The sequence below is a fragment of the Rattus norvegicus genome, chromosome 1 (assembly GCF_021556685.1).
Source record: "Rattus norvegicus strain SHRSP/BbbUtx chromosome 1, alternate assembly SHRSP_T2T, whole genome shotgun sequence".
Classification (NCBI taxonomy): Eukaryota; Metazoa; Chordata; class Mammalia; order Rodentia; family Muridae; genus Rattus; species Rattus norvegicus.
In genome coordinates this window covers 233,730,043-233,748,989 of record NC_141534.1, presented here as the reverse complement: position 1 = coordinate 233,748,989, position 18,947 = coordinate 233,730,043, and the positions used below count along the sequence as shown (strand labels likewise).

General features: G+C 44.4%; 1 protein-coding gene across 2 annotated transcripts in view; it reads left to right on the top strand.

The window, feature by feature from the left end:
• Positions 1 to 18,947, top strand: part of Mamdc2 (MAM domain containing 2) — a 152,478-nt gene that overhangs the window by 67,298 nt on the left and 66,233 nt on the right. For both annotated transcript variants that reach the window (XR_015627734.1, NM_001100696.1), the window contains 3 exon segments: positions 1,326 to 1,410; positions 5,167 to 5,304; positions 16,826 to 17,082. Coding sequence is in view for 1 of the 2 variants with exons in the window: in NM_001100696.1 (NP_001094166.1) it covers positions 1,326 to 1,410; positions 5,167 to 5,304; positions 16,826 to 17,082 (480 nt within the window). In the remaining variant the exon portion in view is untranslated.

Sequence of the window (18,947 nt, the reverse complement as noted above, 5' to 3'; positions counted from 1 at the left end):
GCTTGCTAGGCAAGTGCTCTACCGCTGAGCTAAATCCCCAACCCCCATAAGACTATTTTTGTTGCTACTTTATAACTGTAATTTTGCTACTGTTATGAATTGTAATAAATATCTGTGTTTTCTGATGGTCTCAGGCAACCCCAGTGAAAGGGCCATTGTACCCCCCCAAAGAGGTCACAACCCACAGGTTGAAAACCACTGTCTTATAACAAATAATGGAAAGTTAATGTAAGTTAATATTTGTTCATTCCTTAAAAGAATCTCTTCACAGACTTTCTCCATCTATTAAAAAAGTAAGGGGTTGGGGATTTAGCTCAGTGGTAGAGCGCTTACCTAGGAAGCGCAAGGCCCTGGGTTCGGTCCCCAGCTCCGAAAAAAAGAACCAAAAAAAAAAAAAAAAAGTAAGACTCTAAATGGTGCCTAAGTTGATCTCTTCAGTGAGAATGAATCTTCAGGGGTATTTTTGTTGCCAATAAATTTGCTTCACCCTTCTGCATTGTTTGTGGAATATGTTTATGTTATCTTCCTAATGTGTTAGTTGCTCCAAGGTTTGAACAAGGCATTATCATAAAAGGAAACACTAAAACTCCTGGAGAGAGGAAAGTTATTTACTAGTCATGTTTCTTTTCCTCTTCAAAGAGGCTAATTGTCCTGTCTGTGATGCTTTGGGAGGAAGGCAGAGGATGTAAGAGGTGGGGTGTGGAACTGAGCTACAACAGAGCTAGAGTATGGCACGCATGGGAATGTCATTGGGGACACCACAGAGGCACCGGGAGAACACTGTTCCTAGTGCCTTCCATTCCTAGGCTCAACTCTCCTCTTTGGAAGGCTTTAAAACAGAGCATCTCCCTCTAGCCCAGTCTACTGGGAGTCTCCCCAACAGGTGGCTAAACTGAGGAAAGGAACATTGGGAGTCTGAGTTTCTATTTCTCACCATCCTCCCATGGTTATCAGTCCCCAAATCTACCTGAATACTTGCAAAATATCCTGTTAAATCCACAGAAGTAAAAGCTATTTGAGAACCATGGCCAGATATGAACTCTATCCACCACCTGCATGAACACAGGAGAATGTGGAGGTTGGGATAGCATTGAAGAGCATAGGACTCCAGGCTTCTGATAGAGACTTATCACGCCAAAGTCCTCCAGTTATATGTATGTGTTCATGCATGCACAGATATGAGTGCACACAGGCACAGTCCATAGTAAAATTCGTTCAGCAGCTATAAACCACACTGAATAACAACTCCTGACTAGAAACTGAAATATTGGACAAGAAACACAGTGTTTTGATGCCTGGTTCCTTTTCCCCCGTATGTTATACAGATTTTGATAGAAGGTGTCCTGGGACAAGGAAACACAGCTAGCATTGCCCTCTTTGAAATCAAGATGACAACCGGCTACTGTATTGGTGAGTTGAGTTTTTGACTGTGGCAGTGGAATTCAAATCTCCTCCTACAGTCCACAGCCAGAAAGCAGGAAATCGATCCTTAAGGCCAACCGAATCATGGAGCATGCTGCAAAATACCAGCATTTGTTCTTTGCTAGGGTCACCTGACGATGGGACATTGATCCTCCGTCTTCACTGTGGAAAGGTTCATTAGCATTTGCTCTAACTGGCTGGGTTAACGAGTAGAAGCAACGCTCTCTAACCTCACCCAGCTCTAATAAAAATAATTGCTGGTAGGCTGTGAACTGGTGTGTGTGTGTGTGTGTGTGTGTGTGTGTGTGTGTGGCCTTTGCCAGAAGAGCAGTTAATCCATCCTGTCACCTACTTTCCTGATACACTGCTGCTGCTACCTTAATGATCTCCATTGTCACTTAGATCCCAGCTGGTATGGGCAGGATCAATTAAGTGTCTGCGTGACAGTTTTGAGAAGGCAGGAAGAGAGGAGAGGCCCTGCTCCATGGGTGCCTGACTATTCCTCATCAGACACCGGACATAACACTTTCCATAGTGAGGGACTGGCATGTGCTGAGGGCACATGGGAGGAATGTGTTCTTTGAGGGCAGAGGCTGTGAGATCCGAGTATACAGGTGCTGAACAGCCAGTAACCCTCAGGGAGCTTCTTACAGAGACGGGACTCAGGGCAGGGAGCCTGGTTTCTGGAATTATGAGGTAGGGAGGTGCTAGAGTTAGCCTGCAAGGGACAGGCATGCAGCTGTGGCTTTCAGATGATGACACTGGTGTCCATGAACTAGGAGAAAATGCAGATACATAGGACTTAGGGAAAATCCAAGAAGAGACACAGATTTGCAGGAATTATAGCATGAGGACCTTAAACTGGGAGTGGGGGTCAGAGAGTAGACAAGAAAAAAAAGACAGTAAGTCTGAGAGACGTCTCAGCATTGACAGTATTAAGACTGAGGAGTCGGAACTGAGGGAGTGAAGGGTCAAAGATGGTTTTGAACAAGGAGCCTACGCGAATGCCCTGTCCTCTGGCTCCTATGTTTGGTCTTTCACCGATACCTCTAATGCAAAGAAGAAAACAAGACAAAAATAATGTACTTTCTGCAGATCAGAGAACTTCTGTCCAGCCTCCTCCCTTGAGTAGTCTATGTGCTGCCCCTCCACACACAGAAGCAGTCAGACACACTTGAGAAACTCCACCTGCTGGATCAGTCCCTCACTGTGTGTGTTGTGGTGTGTGTGTGTGTGTGTGTGTGTGTGTGTGTGTGGTGTGTGTGTGTGTGGTGTGGTGTGTATTGTGTATGTGTGTGATACATGTGTGTTGTGGTGTGTGTGTGTGTGTATGTGGTGTGTGTGTTGTGGTGTGTGTATTGTGTATGTGTGTGGTATGTGTATGTTGTGGTGTATGTGTGTGTGTGTATGTGTTGTGTGCGTGTGTGGTGTGGTGTGTGTATTGTGTATGTGTGTGTGTGTGTGTATATTGTGGTATGTGTGTGTGTGTGGTATGTGTGTGGTGTGGTGTGTGTATTATGTGTGTGGTATGTGTGTGTTGTGGTGTGTGTGTCTGTTATGTGTGTTGTGTGTGTATTGTGTATGTGTGTGGTATGTGTGTTGTGGTGTGTGTGTGTTGTGTGTGTGTATTATGTGTGTGGTACGTGTGTGTTGTGGTGTGTGTATTATGTGTGTGGTACGTGTGTGTTGTGGTGTGTGTATTATGTGTGTGGTACGTGTGCGTTGTGGTGTGTGTGTCTGTTATGTGTGTTGTGTGTGTGTATTGTGTATGTGTGTGGTATGTGTCTGTTGTGGTGTGTGTGTGTGTTGTGTGTGTGTATTATGTGTGTGGTACGTGTGTGTTGTGGTGTGTGTATTATGTGTGTGGTACGTGTGTGTTGTGGTATGTGTGTGTGTGTATGTGTGTGCGTTGTTTGTGTGTGGTGTGTGTGTGTATTGTGTATGTGTGTGGTATGTGTGTGTTGTATATGTGTGTGGTATGTGTGTGTTGTGGTGTGTGTGTGTGTGTGGTATGGTGTGTGTGTTGTGGTGTGTGTGTGTGTGTGTGGTATGGTGTGTGTGTTGTGGTGTGTGTGTGTGTGTGTGTGTGTGTGTGTGTGTGTGTGTGTGTGTTTGCCCTACTAGGTGCTCAAGAAGCATTCAGTTCTTGCCCCAAAACAAAAAGAGGATGCCAGGTTGTCACCCTCCTTGCTGTGTTCACCTCTTCTCTCCATTCCCCATCAGTGCAATCGGATTAATAATAAATAGTATCTATCTCAAGGAGCTATGTTGAGGATTAAGTGAATTCGTAGAAAAAACTTAAACTAGTGCCTGGCGCACTGAGAAGGATTTTGCTTTTTATTCCACTCTGCGACAGCCTTTGGCACTAAATGTTGAGCATCAGTTGGCAGATACTGCAGTGGAAATTTTAAAAGAAATCATAAAATTTGTCAGTGCTCACTGACAACTGTACCAGCTAGGATTCTGATGGAAACGGGGTGGCTGTGTGGGGCGTGGGGGTGGGGACCAGCCCCTGTAATTTGAAAACCCACTGGCATCAGTGAGACCACAAACTTTTGCAAAGTAAAGACTCCAGCAGGTGCTGGCACAGTGACCAGAATTAGTGCCAGCTATGACTCGTAACCTGCCATCTGGCTAGCCAAAGATGGTCAAGACTGTCTTTGACCCTTCACTCCCTAGCCAGGACAGGAAGAGGAATTACTAGCAACTGGAAATGGTGGCTGTATGGTTAAGACTTCTGTCTAGGCTGTTCCTTCTGTAAAGGGACATAGTTCACCATGGTAGCCTGGTAGTGATGGAGATGGGCACTAACTCTGATGCCAGCCTTCTTTCCCTCCCTTTAGTGGAACCCAACCAGGAGAATGGAGTCGTAGAGAAGAACAGGACAGGAATTGTCCTTCATTTGATAATTGCAGGATTACGGTGGTCAGTGGCCAGGGTTAGGCTTATATATCCCCTGCTAGAAGAAATTTGTTGATGAGAAACAATTTCCAGGAAACATGATGACGTCCCCAAGCACAGAGATTTTACTTCAATCCTTCTCATCTCTAGGCAGGAGTTGCAGAAAGGCCCTAGACCCCAGTGTGTGTGTGTCCCATATACTCTGAGTAGATTCTTATTCATCAGACAAACGGGAGATTTTTAGCATCTTGGAAACATGCCTCTGAGTTCTGGGAATCTAGAGAGGGAGGTCTGGGCCATCGGGGAGCAATACAAGTGGTGGGGGAAATATCTAAAACTGAGTAATAGCCCTAAAATAGTACGTTAAAATAGACATATTGGAGCTGGGAACACAGGTCAATGGTAAAGTGCATGATGAACACATGCAAGACCTTGCGTGTAGCCCCAGCACCAAAACATTGACTAATTAATTTAGTAGGCTGACAAAAATCATCAATTTATACCAAGCATGGGCCATGTGTCCTGGTTCTACACTGAGAGCTGTCGGTGCTTACGGTACAGTAATATGGGAATGTTGTCCCCAATTCACAGATCAATAAACAGATTTAGAGGGGCGGTAAGTCCCACAACAAGCCACGTGGCCAATAGGAGAAAGGGCTCTGGTTCTGAGGAGCAACGATGAAGCAGAGCATTGAGTCATTCCTGGACCTCTCTTCTTGACCGATGTTGTTCTAAAATTCTGGTCCGTGGTTGAAAAAAAGAGCTCTTAGAATGACTGCGGCCAGAGTATTCCCTGGTGTAACTGCAGGTCCGTGAAATGTCTCTCTATGTGTCTTCCTCCAGACTGTGACTTTGAAGAAAACCATCTCTGCGGCTTTGTGAACCGCTGGAATCCCAATGTGAACTGGTTCGTTGGAGGAGGAACTGCGAAGAACACCCACTCCATCCTCCCATGGGATCACACCTTCAGGAGTGAGCAGGGTAAGCCAGCCACAAATGCAGTCTTCTTTCCGGGGTGAACGTTGCCTTCAACTCCCACCTCCTGGCTTTTGTCGACAGAACGAAAGGGTGGGGACACACTGGGAGAGCAGGTGGAAGAGGAAGGAGAGAGGAACAATCTATGTGACAGAAACAACTGCAGACATAAGCTTGTAGCTGAGGAAGCCACAAAGAGAAAGGCTTTAGCTCGTCTGTATTCTTGGCTATTTTTACATTTCCATGAAATGTTTTACTTCTTATCTATTGGCTGTTCTCATTTCTAAAGACAAGGCTGGAAAAAAACCCCAATCTTCATTAAAAATAGATCTCAGGGTGACCAACTCTTAAGAATTTCCCATGAGACCACCAACGCTAATTATTCCTTGTGAAGGGTGCAATAGAGCCCCCTGGTGGCCAAGTACGCAGGCGCCCTACAAGGAAAATGAGGCAAGGCTCACAGTATGTGCTGGAGAAAGCCTCCTGGAGGAAAACCAGGGCAAGGGTGTCACTCCTCGTGTGTCTCACTGGTCACATCTGGTCCTGGTAGTTTTGTAAATCACTGTCTTCTCATCTGCAAGACAGCGCAGTCCTCTACTCTGTGGCCTTTTCTATTCCGTCTCGATTAGTTACTCACAACAGCATGGACTGTTGGCTGGACACAAGGCAACTTGTTTGTGTTTCATTACTCCCTGTCCTTCACTGACTGCACTTTCTCGTCTTCTAAATGTTTAAAAGCCTGTCTCCAACTTTGCGTCCAGAGAATCCATTCTGCAGGTCACCTGGGCTCTGGAGTCATCATCTTGACATCACTGCTCTCTTTGTTCATACTCCCCCTCCTCCTTGTACCTAGAATCTCAGACTCAATTTCCCACAAGGGCCAAGGAGATAGATTAAGCAGGTGGCATGTGGGCTGGGTGAGGAATAGGGCAAAATAGACAGTTGACACCTGTGCAGAGTAGCCATCTTTGATTATCTTGTATAAGAGTGCGAGCTCACTTCACAAGATATTTGGGTTTTTTCCCTTAACTTCAGAAAGAAGGGGATATTTTTTAAATATTTCAAATACGTAAAACAATTAATGAATATGTTCTAAAATTATATAAAGAAAATTACTCTATGGGATGGCCAAAGGTTAACTAGCTCCTACTTTTCAGCCTCATTTTACAGGTTTCTTTTCCTTTTAAATATGCCCCAGCTACTTAGAAAAAAATCTTTCTAAGTAGCCAGATATGTACGTGGGGCTGCTTGTTTGAGACAAAAGCAACTTTGTCACTAGCACTTTCATCCATCTAACCCTGGCTTGGGTTTAATGACGACCATTGCAACTAAAATAACAAGCCACCAGGCTTCTTTCAAACGTCGAACTGTATGCCCCAAGAAAGAGAACTGCTCTCTCCCGTAAATGGGCATCAAACGAGGTCACACATGTCAAATACTGTCAGACTTGTCCCCATCCCAACAAAAAGAAAGGTGATAGACACTGAGAAGTATTCAGAATTAAAAGCAAAGGGGTAGGTATTCAGATAAAGGAGCCCTTACAAGTCATAATAAATGAAGCAAACTTACGTGGAGGGAAGGTGTGGTTTTACAGAAAGAGAGAAAAGAATACAGAAACAAAAACACTGTGAGATCTGTGCCAAGTACAAGAAGGGAAGAGAGGGTGGAAAAGAAATGTACGGACAAATCCTAAAAAGCTTGAATACAGCAGGTTTCAACCTCGCTGACAATGGGAAGACAGCAGAGGTCTTTGAACAGGGGCGAGGCACCATAACTCCGTGTATGTACTATCTCCTCTAGTGCATATTATACTACCAAAACACAGGATAGGAGTATAAATTAATACCCCCAGTAGCTCTTAAGATAGAATAAGGGTTGGTCATGTAAGAAACTATGACAAGAAAAACATTTCTACTTCCAACTTTTCAAAAAAAAAAAGGTTTAGCACTTTTAAAAGTACTGAAAGTTTAGAATCCTTATATTTCAACCTTAAAGATTCACTTTGGCCACAGAATTCACACTAAAAATGAGGGTTCTACGCAGAATGAATGATAGCCAGCAATAACAAAGCCACCCATGAATCTGCGTGAGTATTGTAAAAAGACACATTAAGCCCAACCCCCATCAATAATGGAAAAGTACAAAACCATCAGACTCTAAGGCTGAAGGGGAGAAGAAAGCTTACACCTCCCTTCGAGCAATTTGCCAGCTGACCTCTGGAAAGAGGCTTCTTCATTGATCACTCACGTATATAGTCACCCAACTGCTCACTATGTATACATGGTAAACAACACTCATGTACACACACACACACACACACACACACACACACACACACACACACACACGACTTTACAGAGATCAGGAAACCATCTTGTCCAAAATGTTCTTCCTCAGAACAGCAGTTTGGGGCCATGTTTCCTTACTTACTTTCCTGTTACTATGTTAAAAATACTTTGACAAAAGGCAACTTAAAATTTTTTAGAGGTAGCACCTTATTGTCTTAGTTAGGGTTTTGCTTCTGTAAACAGACACCATGACCAATGCAAGTCTTGTAAAGGACAACATTTAATTGGGGCTGGCTTACAAGCTCAGAGGTTCAGTCCATTATCATCAAGGTGGGAGCATGGTAGCATCCAGGCAGACATGGTGCAGGAGGAGCTGAGAGTTCTACATCTTCATCTGAAGGCTGCTAGCAGAACACTGGCTTCCAGGCAGCTAGGGTAAGGGTCTTAAACCCCTCACCCACAGTGACACACCTACTCCAATAGGGCCAAACCTTCTAATACTGCTACTCCCTGGGGCCTGAGCATATACAAACCATCACACTTGTAATAACCAAAGCTGGTCCAGAATTCATGATCCTCATGACTCAGCCTCCAGAGTGCTGGAAGTATAGTAACCTTAAAACAAAACAAAACAAAACAAAACAAACAACAACAAAAAAGCTCAACAGCAGTAACAACAACAAAACCAAACAAAAAAAAAACCAGGCATGATCTATCATCAGTAAAACCCTGAGTTAAAGAGAGCTAAGCAGACTTATCTTAGGACTCTTGCTGCTTTTAATGTAGTTGTTTCTTAGTACCAGAGTGCCAAGCCTAATTGCCCACATTCCATGTGCTCCCTCCAGCTCTCCCCTGTGCTGCCACTCACAATCCTCTCAAATTTTTAGAGCTCACCTGCAGGGACTCAGCTCAGTGGTAAGAGAACTTGCCTAGCATATGCAAGGAGCTGGATTCCGCCCCCAGCACAATGAACCATCCCTGCCACCACAGCTTAGAACTGACATGCTCCCTGATTGTTAACCAACAGCCCTTCCCTGCCAGGTGTCTTAGTTGCTTTTCTATTTCTATGAAGAGACACCAGGGTGGTGGAAACTTACAAGGGAAAGCATTAATTGGGGGCTTTCTTACAAGTTCAGGGGGTGAATTCATAACCATGATGGCAGATAGCATAGCAGCAGGCAGGCAGACATGGTGATAGAGTACAGCTAAGAGCTTGCATTTGATGCACAATCCAGAGGAGGGAGGGAGAGACTGAGCCAAGCACGGAAAGCCCTACCCCACTCCCAGTGACCCACCTCCTCCAACAAGGTCATACCTCCCAATCCCTACCAAATAACTCTACCAACTGGGCCCAAGCATTCAAATATATGAGCCTATGGGAGCCATTTTCATCCAAACCACAACAACCAATCAACACACACACACACACACACACACACACACACACACACACACACACTCCATGCATGAACTCCCATAAAGCCATTCTATTACTTAAGCTGAGGCATAAAAAGATGACTTCTGAAGATTCCAAAATATTTATCTAAGGAGTTCTGCCCGTGCACTACCAAAGGTTTGCCCAGTGTGACTCTTGCAGAAAAATAAAACTACCAATACTCTAAAGAAGATAGAAATTGCCTCTGTTATTTCATTTGCCTTCTATTGGATATATTGATTTTTCTCTGCATTCTATCAATTTGGGTGGCAAAGGAAAGATTAAATGATCCAAATGTCTGCCTGCAGCAGCAGATTTTGCTCTCTGGGGACTCACCTCATGTTCATTCATGGACTGGAGGCAACTTAGGCCTTTGCTTTTCGGAAGATGTAGAGAATCATACAGTAGAGATCAAGGGTGCAGAAGAACACATTCTTTGTGCTGAAGAAAAGGGAACGGTGAATACAGCATCTGCAAAATTCAGTGTAGTTGCCCGTTTCCTTTCATTAGCTTGTATGTTTCTAACAGTTTTCCCCAGATCTCTGATTTTTCAAATAATGATGTCCCCAATTTCTTATTAGATGATAGAACAGATTCTGCACTATGAATTATGGGATTTCCTTGAGATACGGAAGGGGACGTGATTTTTAACTTGTTTTCTTATCCAATTCTGATTTACCACGTAGGCTTTCTTTCTTTGTTAATATTTTACGATGCGAAACAAAATCATTCCAGGAGGTAAGCTGCTGACAGCACAGACCAGTGCTGTTTTCTATGCACCTTGGCAAAAAGGGAGATAATTGACAGAAAAATAATGAGGAGAATTCATTATTTTCCTGAGGCTTGAGGTTTTTAAAACCAAGCCACCCGGAATCCCACTCTGCAGGGTGCTGAACAAAGATACAAATCCAAAATCAGATCAGAATGATTTTATTCTCCCAAAGCCCATGAGATGGATGAATCAGCTGTCCGTGGGCTGTGCCATTTTTCTCACTCTGGTTTGGATGGAGTTCAAGTGTCATTGGCACCTCCTCTCTCTCTGCATCAGTCTCCTCAGGTCACGGCATCAGCACCCAGAGTGAGTGTGGCCTTGTTCATTTCCTCAGTATTGCTTGCACACACGGTCTGCTAGATACCCCCCAAACACACACACACACACACACACACACACACACACACACACACACACACACGTAGTCCTAGCCATCTTCACAGATCGACAGCCTTATTTCCAAGAAATAAGTGCAGCCAGAGCACCACTCCCACACGTCTCAGGGGATACAGATCTTTTCTCAGGCTCTTCCACAGAGCAGCGGCAGCAGGGAGATTGCTTCGTCTCTTCCTTGGCTTTTCCCCACTCCTTATAGCACTGTAGCTTCATTGGGGTTCTGGAGGCATAGTGGGGTTCAGAGCATAAAAGAAGGGCAATGGACAAGAAGCTTTACCTGCCTGGTGCTGTTTACTCTTAGGTTGATGCCCTTAAACTGGAAATGGCAAAGGCCACTTCTCCCATGGCTGATGAGATTTGCACTCTACAGTTCCAAGAAAGAAATGGGGCTCTTTCTGGTTGATCATCTCTAAACCTCTTCCAGTTTTTAGAGGGAATCAGAATTTCTCTACCACTGTTACCATGGAAATAGTCCTAAGAGGATTTTTCTGAAGTGCGGTAGCCCACTGGGGCCAAGGGAAAAGTCGATGTCTTTACCCCATCAAACTCTGGAAAGTCATTGACAACAAGCTTTGTCCTCTCAGCTCTGTCCCAACAGCTCTACCATCAGATTCTTGCCTCTTCCTGTGTGCAAAGAAGACGGGCGCTTCTCTCTGTACGCTACACACTTGCTTTTCACTGATCACATTCTCTCTACAACTCAGATCTGATCTGGTCCGATGAGTAGGCTCATTGGGTAAAGTGTTTGTCATACAAACATGAGGACCACAGTTCAGATCCCTAGAACCCGTGTAAGTGGGGTGGCCATTTCCAGCTCTGAAGGCAGAGTCATGGCATTAGCCAGAGCATGATGGCTAACCAAGGCGGCTGTGTCAGCCTGCTCTGGGTTCAACTGAGGGACCCTGCTTTAATGAATAAGGAGAAGGATATTGAGGAAGACTCCTTGTAAGAGAAAAGGAAGAAGAGGAAGAAGAAGAGGAGGAGGAGGAGGGAGAAGGAGAAGAAGAAGAAGAAGAAGAAGAAGAAGAAGAAGAAGAAGAAGAAGAAGAAGAAGAAGAACAACAACAACAACAACAACAACAACAACAACAACAACATCAACAACACAACAACAACAAAAACAACAACAACAAAAACAACAACAACAACAACAACACAACAACAACAACTCTCATCTCCTCCATGCAAAGGCCCAAGGCCATTGCAGAACTGAGACCTGTCTGTCTGTATGATGATGAGATTGAGTCAACTTCCCTTTTCCATTTCCACTCTTAGCTGCTCCCCTTGGATCGAGGTAAGAAAGAGAAAGAAAACATGCCACCAGCATATATAGAGATGGCAGTTCCTTTTTACAGAAATCCCATCTCTAACCTTCTCATATATCCACATTAAGGGAATATATGGGATAAAGTTTGGAGACACTTTAAGTGGCAGGACTTGCCAATATTAACAGTCCATCTCTATACTCTTTCAACTATGGAGATTCTTAGGTATGTATGGCAACAATGCCTGTACTCCCACACTTGGAAGGCAGAGACAGAAGGATTAAGAAGTCAAGGCAGGTCTGAGCTACATAGCAAGACCTTGATTGAAGAAAAGGGACTCCTTCCTTCTTTTTCTTCAAACAAGGTCTTGCTATGTAGCTTAGGGAAGGAAAGAAGGAAGGAAGGAAGGAAGGAAGGAAGGGAGGAAGGGAGGGAGGGAGGGAGGAAGGGAGGGAGGGAGGGAAAGTAAATACAGACAGATTCTTATTACCCATGTTCTTGGGCCTTCAGATACTAACTGAGAGTAGAAGTCTGTCTGACAAACGGATTAGACGTTTGTTAATGTGAGAAAAGACCTGAGGGAAAATAGCCTAAAAGTAGGAGACATTTATTCAAGCTCATGATTTCAGAGCTTTTAAGTCTTCATGGTCCACTGGCCCCATTGCTTTGGGCCTAAGATGAAGCAAAACACACATGAAGAAACTGTTCTTTTTGTGGTTAGAAGTGTAGAGAGTAGAAGGAACCAAAGACAGACATATATCTACTGACCTAGTCCAACTTGTACCCACCACCTAGTTTCTACAACCTCCCAATGATGCTATCAAATTACAAATTCATTAATCAATGAATCCACTGATTAGATCAAAGCCCTCAGGATCCACCTATTTACCCAAGCTCTACTTCTGAACACTGCATTGGGGACTACGGCCTCATATACAGATTCTGAAGGGATAGTTCACATCCAAGTTATAACAACATCTTACTTGATGTTCATACACATTTCTTTCACCTTTTCTGTATAAAAAGACTAGAATGTGGCTCAATTAGTATTAGATGAAATATCTAATCTGACCCCTAAACTAAGTGTTCGTGAGTATAGCTTTGCAACATGGAAAAGTAGATGGGTTGACTTGCCCTGTTTGCGTGCTGTCTGCTCAACATGGCAGCAACTGAGTGGGTTATTTCCATCTGGAACATGTTCCAGCCCAAGTGGTTCCAGGAGACAGCTAGTCTGGGCAGCTAGCAAGACTGAAGTAGACAAAGCAACTAGAGCCAAAAATATGGCCAAGGAGGGATGAATCCTAACTGAATCCAAGACTGCCTTAGGTACCATGGTCAAGCTGTGGGCAGTCTTTAGGGAAATTCTGGGCAGCCAGGCTGTTCGAAGATACATGCTCAGGAACTGTCCTCTGAATTCTTTTCCTGACCCATGGGAAAATGGATGCTGATGGAGAACCAACCACTAAGGTTCCCTGAAAGGTTTCCTAGTACAAAGGGCTGGTATGAGGAGGAAGGAAGGCTTTCTTCAGAAGTAAGTGCACAGACTACCCTCAGGCATCACTCAGGGGTCCAAACCTTCAGCTGGTATTGCCAGGGATTACTATCTTTCTATGGAACTTGACAGCTGTCTTATCTGCAGAAACTTGGGATTTTTAAGTGTATAACTAAATGTTGGGTACAAGTAGATTGACTTCCTTATCTGAGCATGGCAAAGCAGATGATTCTTAATCTTGTGGGGAACCCATTGTCTCTATTTATATGATTTCAGTTTTAGTTAAATTGATTTTTCTGATTGGTTGTTTTGATTTGAGAAAGCAGCTCTCATTGTATGTGTATAACCTAGGCTGACCTCAAATTTGTGATCTTCCTGCTTAGGCCTCCATGGTGTTGGGATGTACTACCATAAAGTTTTAATTCTGGCCATGATTTAGTTGATTACAAAATTCTGTTTACCTAGAATACATCTGTATCTAGGTAGGTTCATATCTAACTGAGTTTCCTTGTACCCAAATCCTAATGATCCAAAATCATTAAAATCACCTTTCCCTAAGTTAGTAGAAATTCAGCATCCCCGAGCCATAGGGGAACATAGGAAAGTTGACCTGAGCTGGATAAGAAAACTCCTGTCATGCTGGATGATAGACATGGTTTCCCAGGAGCGCCAAGTTACCTTTGTCCTTCCTGTGGTCAGAGGCACAATGACCATCCTTCGCCCCCAGCTGCAATTCCTCAGAGTCGATTTCACCAGAGAGGCACTGAGTCAGGGCATTGTCACTTCCCAGCCTGGCCTCCTGTAGCAGACACCTGAATGGTGGTTTCTGAGTCATCTTAGCCCTGTTAAATCGGATGATGAACTCGTGATGAGCCGTCCTGGTAAGAAACCTCATGTTACTCATGTTGTCAGTAAATAGTACCCAACTGTGTCAACAAAGAAATACTAGAGAGGAAAAGAAGGGCAAGTGCTTGTGGTCTAGGCTTCCATGGGAGACTTGGTGTCAGCAATCTTGGTAGCATTCACAGCAACCTCCCTGACTTGCTTTGGGCCAGTCACATTTTGTTTTCTGAATGCTCCTTGGACCAGAAATGTGATTGTGGTTTGCCGGGCTCAGCATTGTGAGCATGAAGGGCTGAGGAAGCATTTCAAGTACTAATGCAGGGATGAACACAGTATCCAGACAGCAGACGAGTAACTGTCCTTGACCACCTCATGTCTGTCAACTGCAAAGAAGATGTGTTTGTCATGCCGCTGTGGGTAAGAGATTTCTCCTACTCTGCACAGTAATAACACACTCCAGGGATGGAACAGGTTATTTCAAGTGGGTCTGTCAAGAGCTTTCTATACTCGTTGGAAAGAGATCGTCTCGTCTTGGGCAGAATGATTTCCCTCCTTGTGGCTGTGTCGGTTTGAGTTCCACTAGAAACAGAAACTAAGCTAGAACTGGGGGAGGAGGGGGATGCTTGTGAAGAACTAAGGCAGAAACTGTCAGTGGAGCTCACTGGAAGAGTGGGTACATGGATATAGGAGCCATGGTGTTTTTAGAGTTCCATGACACTGCTGTAACTTCGGCTATTGTCAAAGCGAAATGAATAAAGGAACAAAAATAACAAGTCCGTCCCAGATGTCTTCATCTTTATCCCGATGCTGTCATAGACGAGAAATTTGCATACGCTATGGAAAATCGAGAATGCCCAGTGGCCACAGAAGCCATAATGTGTCCCTGAGTGAAGAGTGCCTTCAGTATAAGATGCAGAGCCTGAGAAACAGGAGAGGCCAGGCCTTCGGCAGCATAGCCTAGCTGTAGTGTCCCTGGCTGCTGGCTCACTGGCTAGCGGCAGTGTGGAGTGACGTGTTCTTGGTAGGAGCACTGTCACGGATCTACAGGTGGCTCAGCTGAGACTGACAAGCCAATTTCAGTGCCTGTAGCAAGCTCCCTTACAGAGCTCTGACCCACCTCTGTGCCTGCAAAGAGAGGTATAAGGACACAAAATCGTACAGTTCTCCCTTCCTGGCAGGACCACCTTGTGAAGGAGTGCTGTTTCGTTCTTACGACATATAACGAGAGGCGACAAGGACGTTTGCTGTTTTTCGTGCTCCTGTGAATTCTTAGTAAATGGACTTGTGTTAGAGTGGAACTGTTTATGGTCACACGCATGCTCCATTATTAGGGTAATGCCCTAGACTGGCTGGACCCTAGGGTTGTATTAGAGGGAGGGGCACTTGGGTGACCTTCTCTAGGACTGATGTCATATTTTGGATACCATCCACACAGGTGGCAGAAACAAAGCGAATGCCCTGCGTGTGAATTGCATATGTTGTGTTGTCCCTATTCTTATTGCTTTCTCAGAAAAATAAGAGAAATTCTTATAAAGCAGGCACTAGATACTGAAAACGAAAATAAAAATTATGGTATATCTGTTCGGAGCTTATAAATAGAAAAAAAAACATTCTATCCAAGCCACACAGAATAGCTGTTTTCATCATAACCTAAATAATTGGATACAGTCGCTAATAATGATAATAGCTTCCCCTTATAAACCCCAGACCATGGGACAAGTATAGTTCTAGATCCATAAATTCTATTGCTGTTTCCTTATAATTGTGTTGAGCAATTATAAAATGCCAGGCACACAATAAGCACTCTACATGCAGAATCTCATTTCATACTCATATCAACTCTACGAGGAATGTACAGCTGCCTGTCTCTGTGAGTTCAACTCCCAGTGGACCAAAAGTATCAGGAAAATGACTGTGTGTGTTACACATTTGCTCACTTCTTTCTTGCTATCACTCACTAAATAGTAAGAATAAAGAATTACATTGTATTAGTATTTTTAAGTTATTTACAAGTGGTTTAAAGTATGTAAAAGGAGCTGAGGATGTAGCTCAGTGGCAGAATACCTGTTTAGCATGCACAAGGCAAAAACAAGCAAGCAAGCAAGCGAGCAAACCAAGTGTAGTGGTGTGTGCCTATAAAAGTGGTGTGTACCTATAATTGTAGCCTTCCGGAGTCAGGGGCAAGAGGATTGGAGATTAGAACCCATCTTGGGCTACATAGCAAGGCTCTTAAATAAATAGATAAGAAATAACTTTTAAAAGCATATAAGATGTGTATAGATTACATACAAATGACAGTCCACTTTGTATGAAGAACTTAAGCATTCACAGAGTTTAATATCCGAAGGGGCTCCTGGATCTGTCTCATCCAAGTAGCAAAAGATATTCTCATTCAAGAGACTCGACGAATTCATAAGCCTGCTCAAGTCCTATTACCTCATCGAGGAAATGGGACTCAAAGTCAGTTCTCTTCGATGGTAAACCAAAGCTCTTTCCTAGTCTCCGTGCTGTTTCTTTTTGAGTCTGTAGTGGGGGGTTAGTAGCCCCAGGTCTGTCAGGTGCTGTGATCACCAGGGTCTATCAACAATGCCATCACAAGTTCAGACTCCCAGACCTTACCCCTGCCTTCGAGCACTCTTAGGACCACTCAAACACACAGTCTGCATTTGACGTGTGTTGTGAAAATATGCTCAGGTGTGTCTCTCCATGCCCTTTAAGAGGCTCAGGAAGGATCACATCTGACATAGGGATGTATTAGCCTGTGAAAATGCAAACACTGAACATGACACATCTTTCCTGTGGGGATAACTTACTTCAATGGAAAGTAAAGGGATATTTAAACTGTGTCTCATCTGGCATTTGCAGGGTGCAATAAATGCCTGTGTCCCTCTCTAGCTACGACACTTACACACTCCTAACCAGACTTCCTCCTCACGTCTTCCAACGAATTGTGTTGAAGTGAGTCCTAGAATGTCACGGGTCCATCTGCAACTTGCCAGCCTGTCTTACCCTCTATTCTGTCTGTGTGATTTCCAGGCCACTACATGTACGTGGACTCTGTTTATGTCAAGCACTTCCAGGAAGTGGCCCAGCTCATCTCCCCAATGACCACAGCCCCCATGTCTGGCTGCCTCTCATTCTATTACCAGCTTCAGCAGGGCAATGACAATGTCTTCTCTCTTTACACTCGGGACATGGCTGGCCTATACGAGGAGATCTGGAAAGTGGACAGCCCAGGCAATGCGGTCTGGAACCTTGCAGAGGTGGAGTTCAGTGCTCCTTATCCCATGGAGGTAGGTGAGCCTCAATCTGGTCTCACAAAGAGATGCTACACACACACACACACACACACACACACACACACACACGCGCGCGCGCGCGCGCACACACACAGAGGTCACTCCACTGTACATTCTTACCACCCTCAGTCCTGACTTTGAAGATAGGTATACATTGACTTTATTTTTTATTTTCAATTTAGAAAAAAACATTGTACCTAGGAACTGAACAAATCTTTTATCCCAGTACTTAGGAAACAGAGGCAGGCAGAGCTCAGTGAGATCAAGGAAACCCAGTCCACAGAGAAAGTCCCAGAACAGTAAGGGCTTCATAGAGAAACACCATTTCAAAAAATAAAAACAAAACAAAAAACGTTGCGCCAAGGAATGTAATAAAATGTGATGTTTTGATTCATGTAGACAATGGATGACAAATCATAATAGCTACCACGTGTATCACCTCAAATTTATTATTTGTTGGTATTGGCAGCATTTAAAATCCTTCTAAGTATTATGAAATGTACAATATAACATTATCAATTATAGTTGGCCTACTGTGCATTAAGAACCAAACTGTACTATTTTAGCATAATTGTAGTTTTGTATCTACATCCCCCTTTCCCTCCTGCTCCTGAAGCACTGGCTGCTATTACAGTCTTTTAGAGGGAGGGAGCTGGAGTGATCACATGACTCTAGGCCAGACTAGGGCAATTGATCTCTTGGAGCTGTAACTACAAGCATATTCTTCTGGAGCACCTGGCCTGTTATGTGGGTGCTGGGATCCAAACCGTAGTCCTCCTGATTGTGGAGCAAGCACTCTTAGCTAGCGAGGCATCTCTCCAACCCTTTAATGCTTTCCTTCCCTCTCTTTCCGCTTCTCAGTTGCCTCATTTCCTTCCCTTCTGCATCCCTTTCTTTCCACTCTTATTATCGTCATTTCTATCAAAATTATTGTTCTGAGGATAAGTGTGGAAGTCAGTTCTACCAGCTGAAATTCCCGGTGCATGTCCCCTCTGATCTTGTGCTATAGCCACGGAGGGTTCAAAAGGGGAGCTCGGAGTCAAGATGACTCCTTCCAGGATCTCCACCCAGAATCCCTAATCATCCGGGATCCTTTGGCTTCTCCTAGATGGAAATCTGGGTAGGCAAAGATCAGCTTTAGTTTCCCTCTGGTTTGTGCAGCAGTGATGGGTAGCAGAGGTAGGTGGGGCACCAGCAACAACAGCAGAAGGAAGCAGCCTACAATTCTTGTGCCTACCTCTAGTGTCCTGACCCTGAGCCCTATAAATGTTACCCTTGCCTGTAGATCAAGGAAGTCACTGTCCTCAGCCATTCGTACCAGACAGTGTTGTAGCTGAGACCCAGTGTCCCAGACCTTTGGTCTCAAAGACTTGCCAGGTCTCTGCATGTTCTCTTCTGTGGACTGTGACATTTTATCCCTCTTCACTCTTGGCTTTCTGCCTTCTTGCCCCAACCCCAGACTCCCCCATATCTCTATTTTTGCAGCCCTTTTCTTGCTGCTGGCCACTCTCCAGCTGCTTAAATGCTGATTCTCCAGCTGCCAGGAGCCAGCTGCCTTCCCCCTTTACAGCTCAACCTCCTTACTGGTCACCAGTTATGGTTTAAAAACCATCACCACCACTCCGCTGTCTGCCGCGTCTTTCTTCATGTTACTCACTCAATAAAAGAAGTGACTGGAAAACAGCTTTTTTATTGGGTCTACAGCAGGAAGGGAGGTCTCACAGCAGAAAGTCTCCAAACCGATTCCCTAAGTGAGCCTGGGCGACCTGTTTATGGCTGGGGAAGCCCTGTCTCTTGGCACCAACCACAGCCTTGCCTCTTTACCACCAGTCACAGAAGCCACCAAGGGAGATGCACCT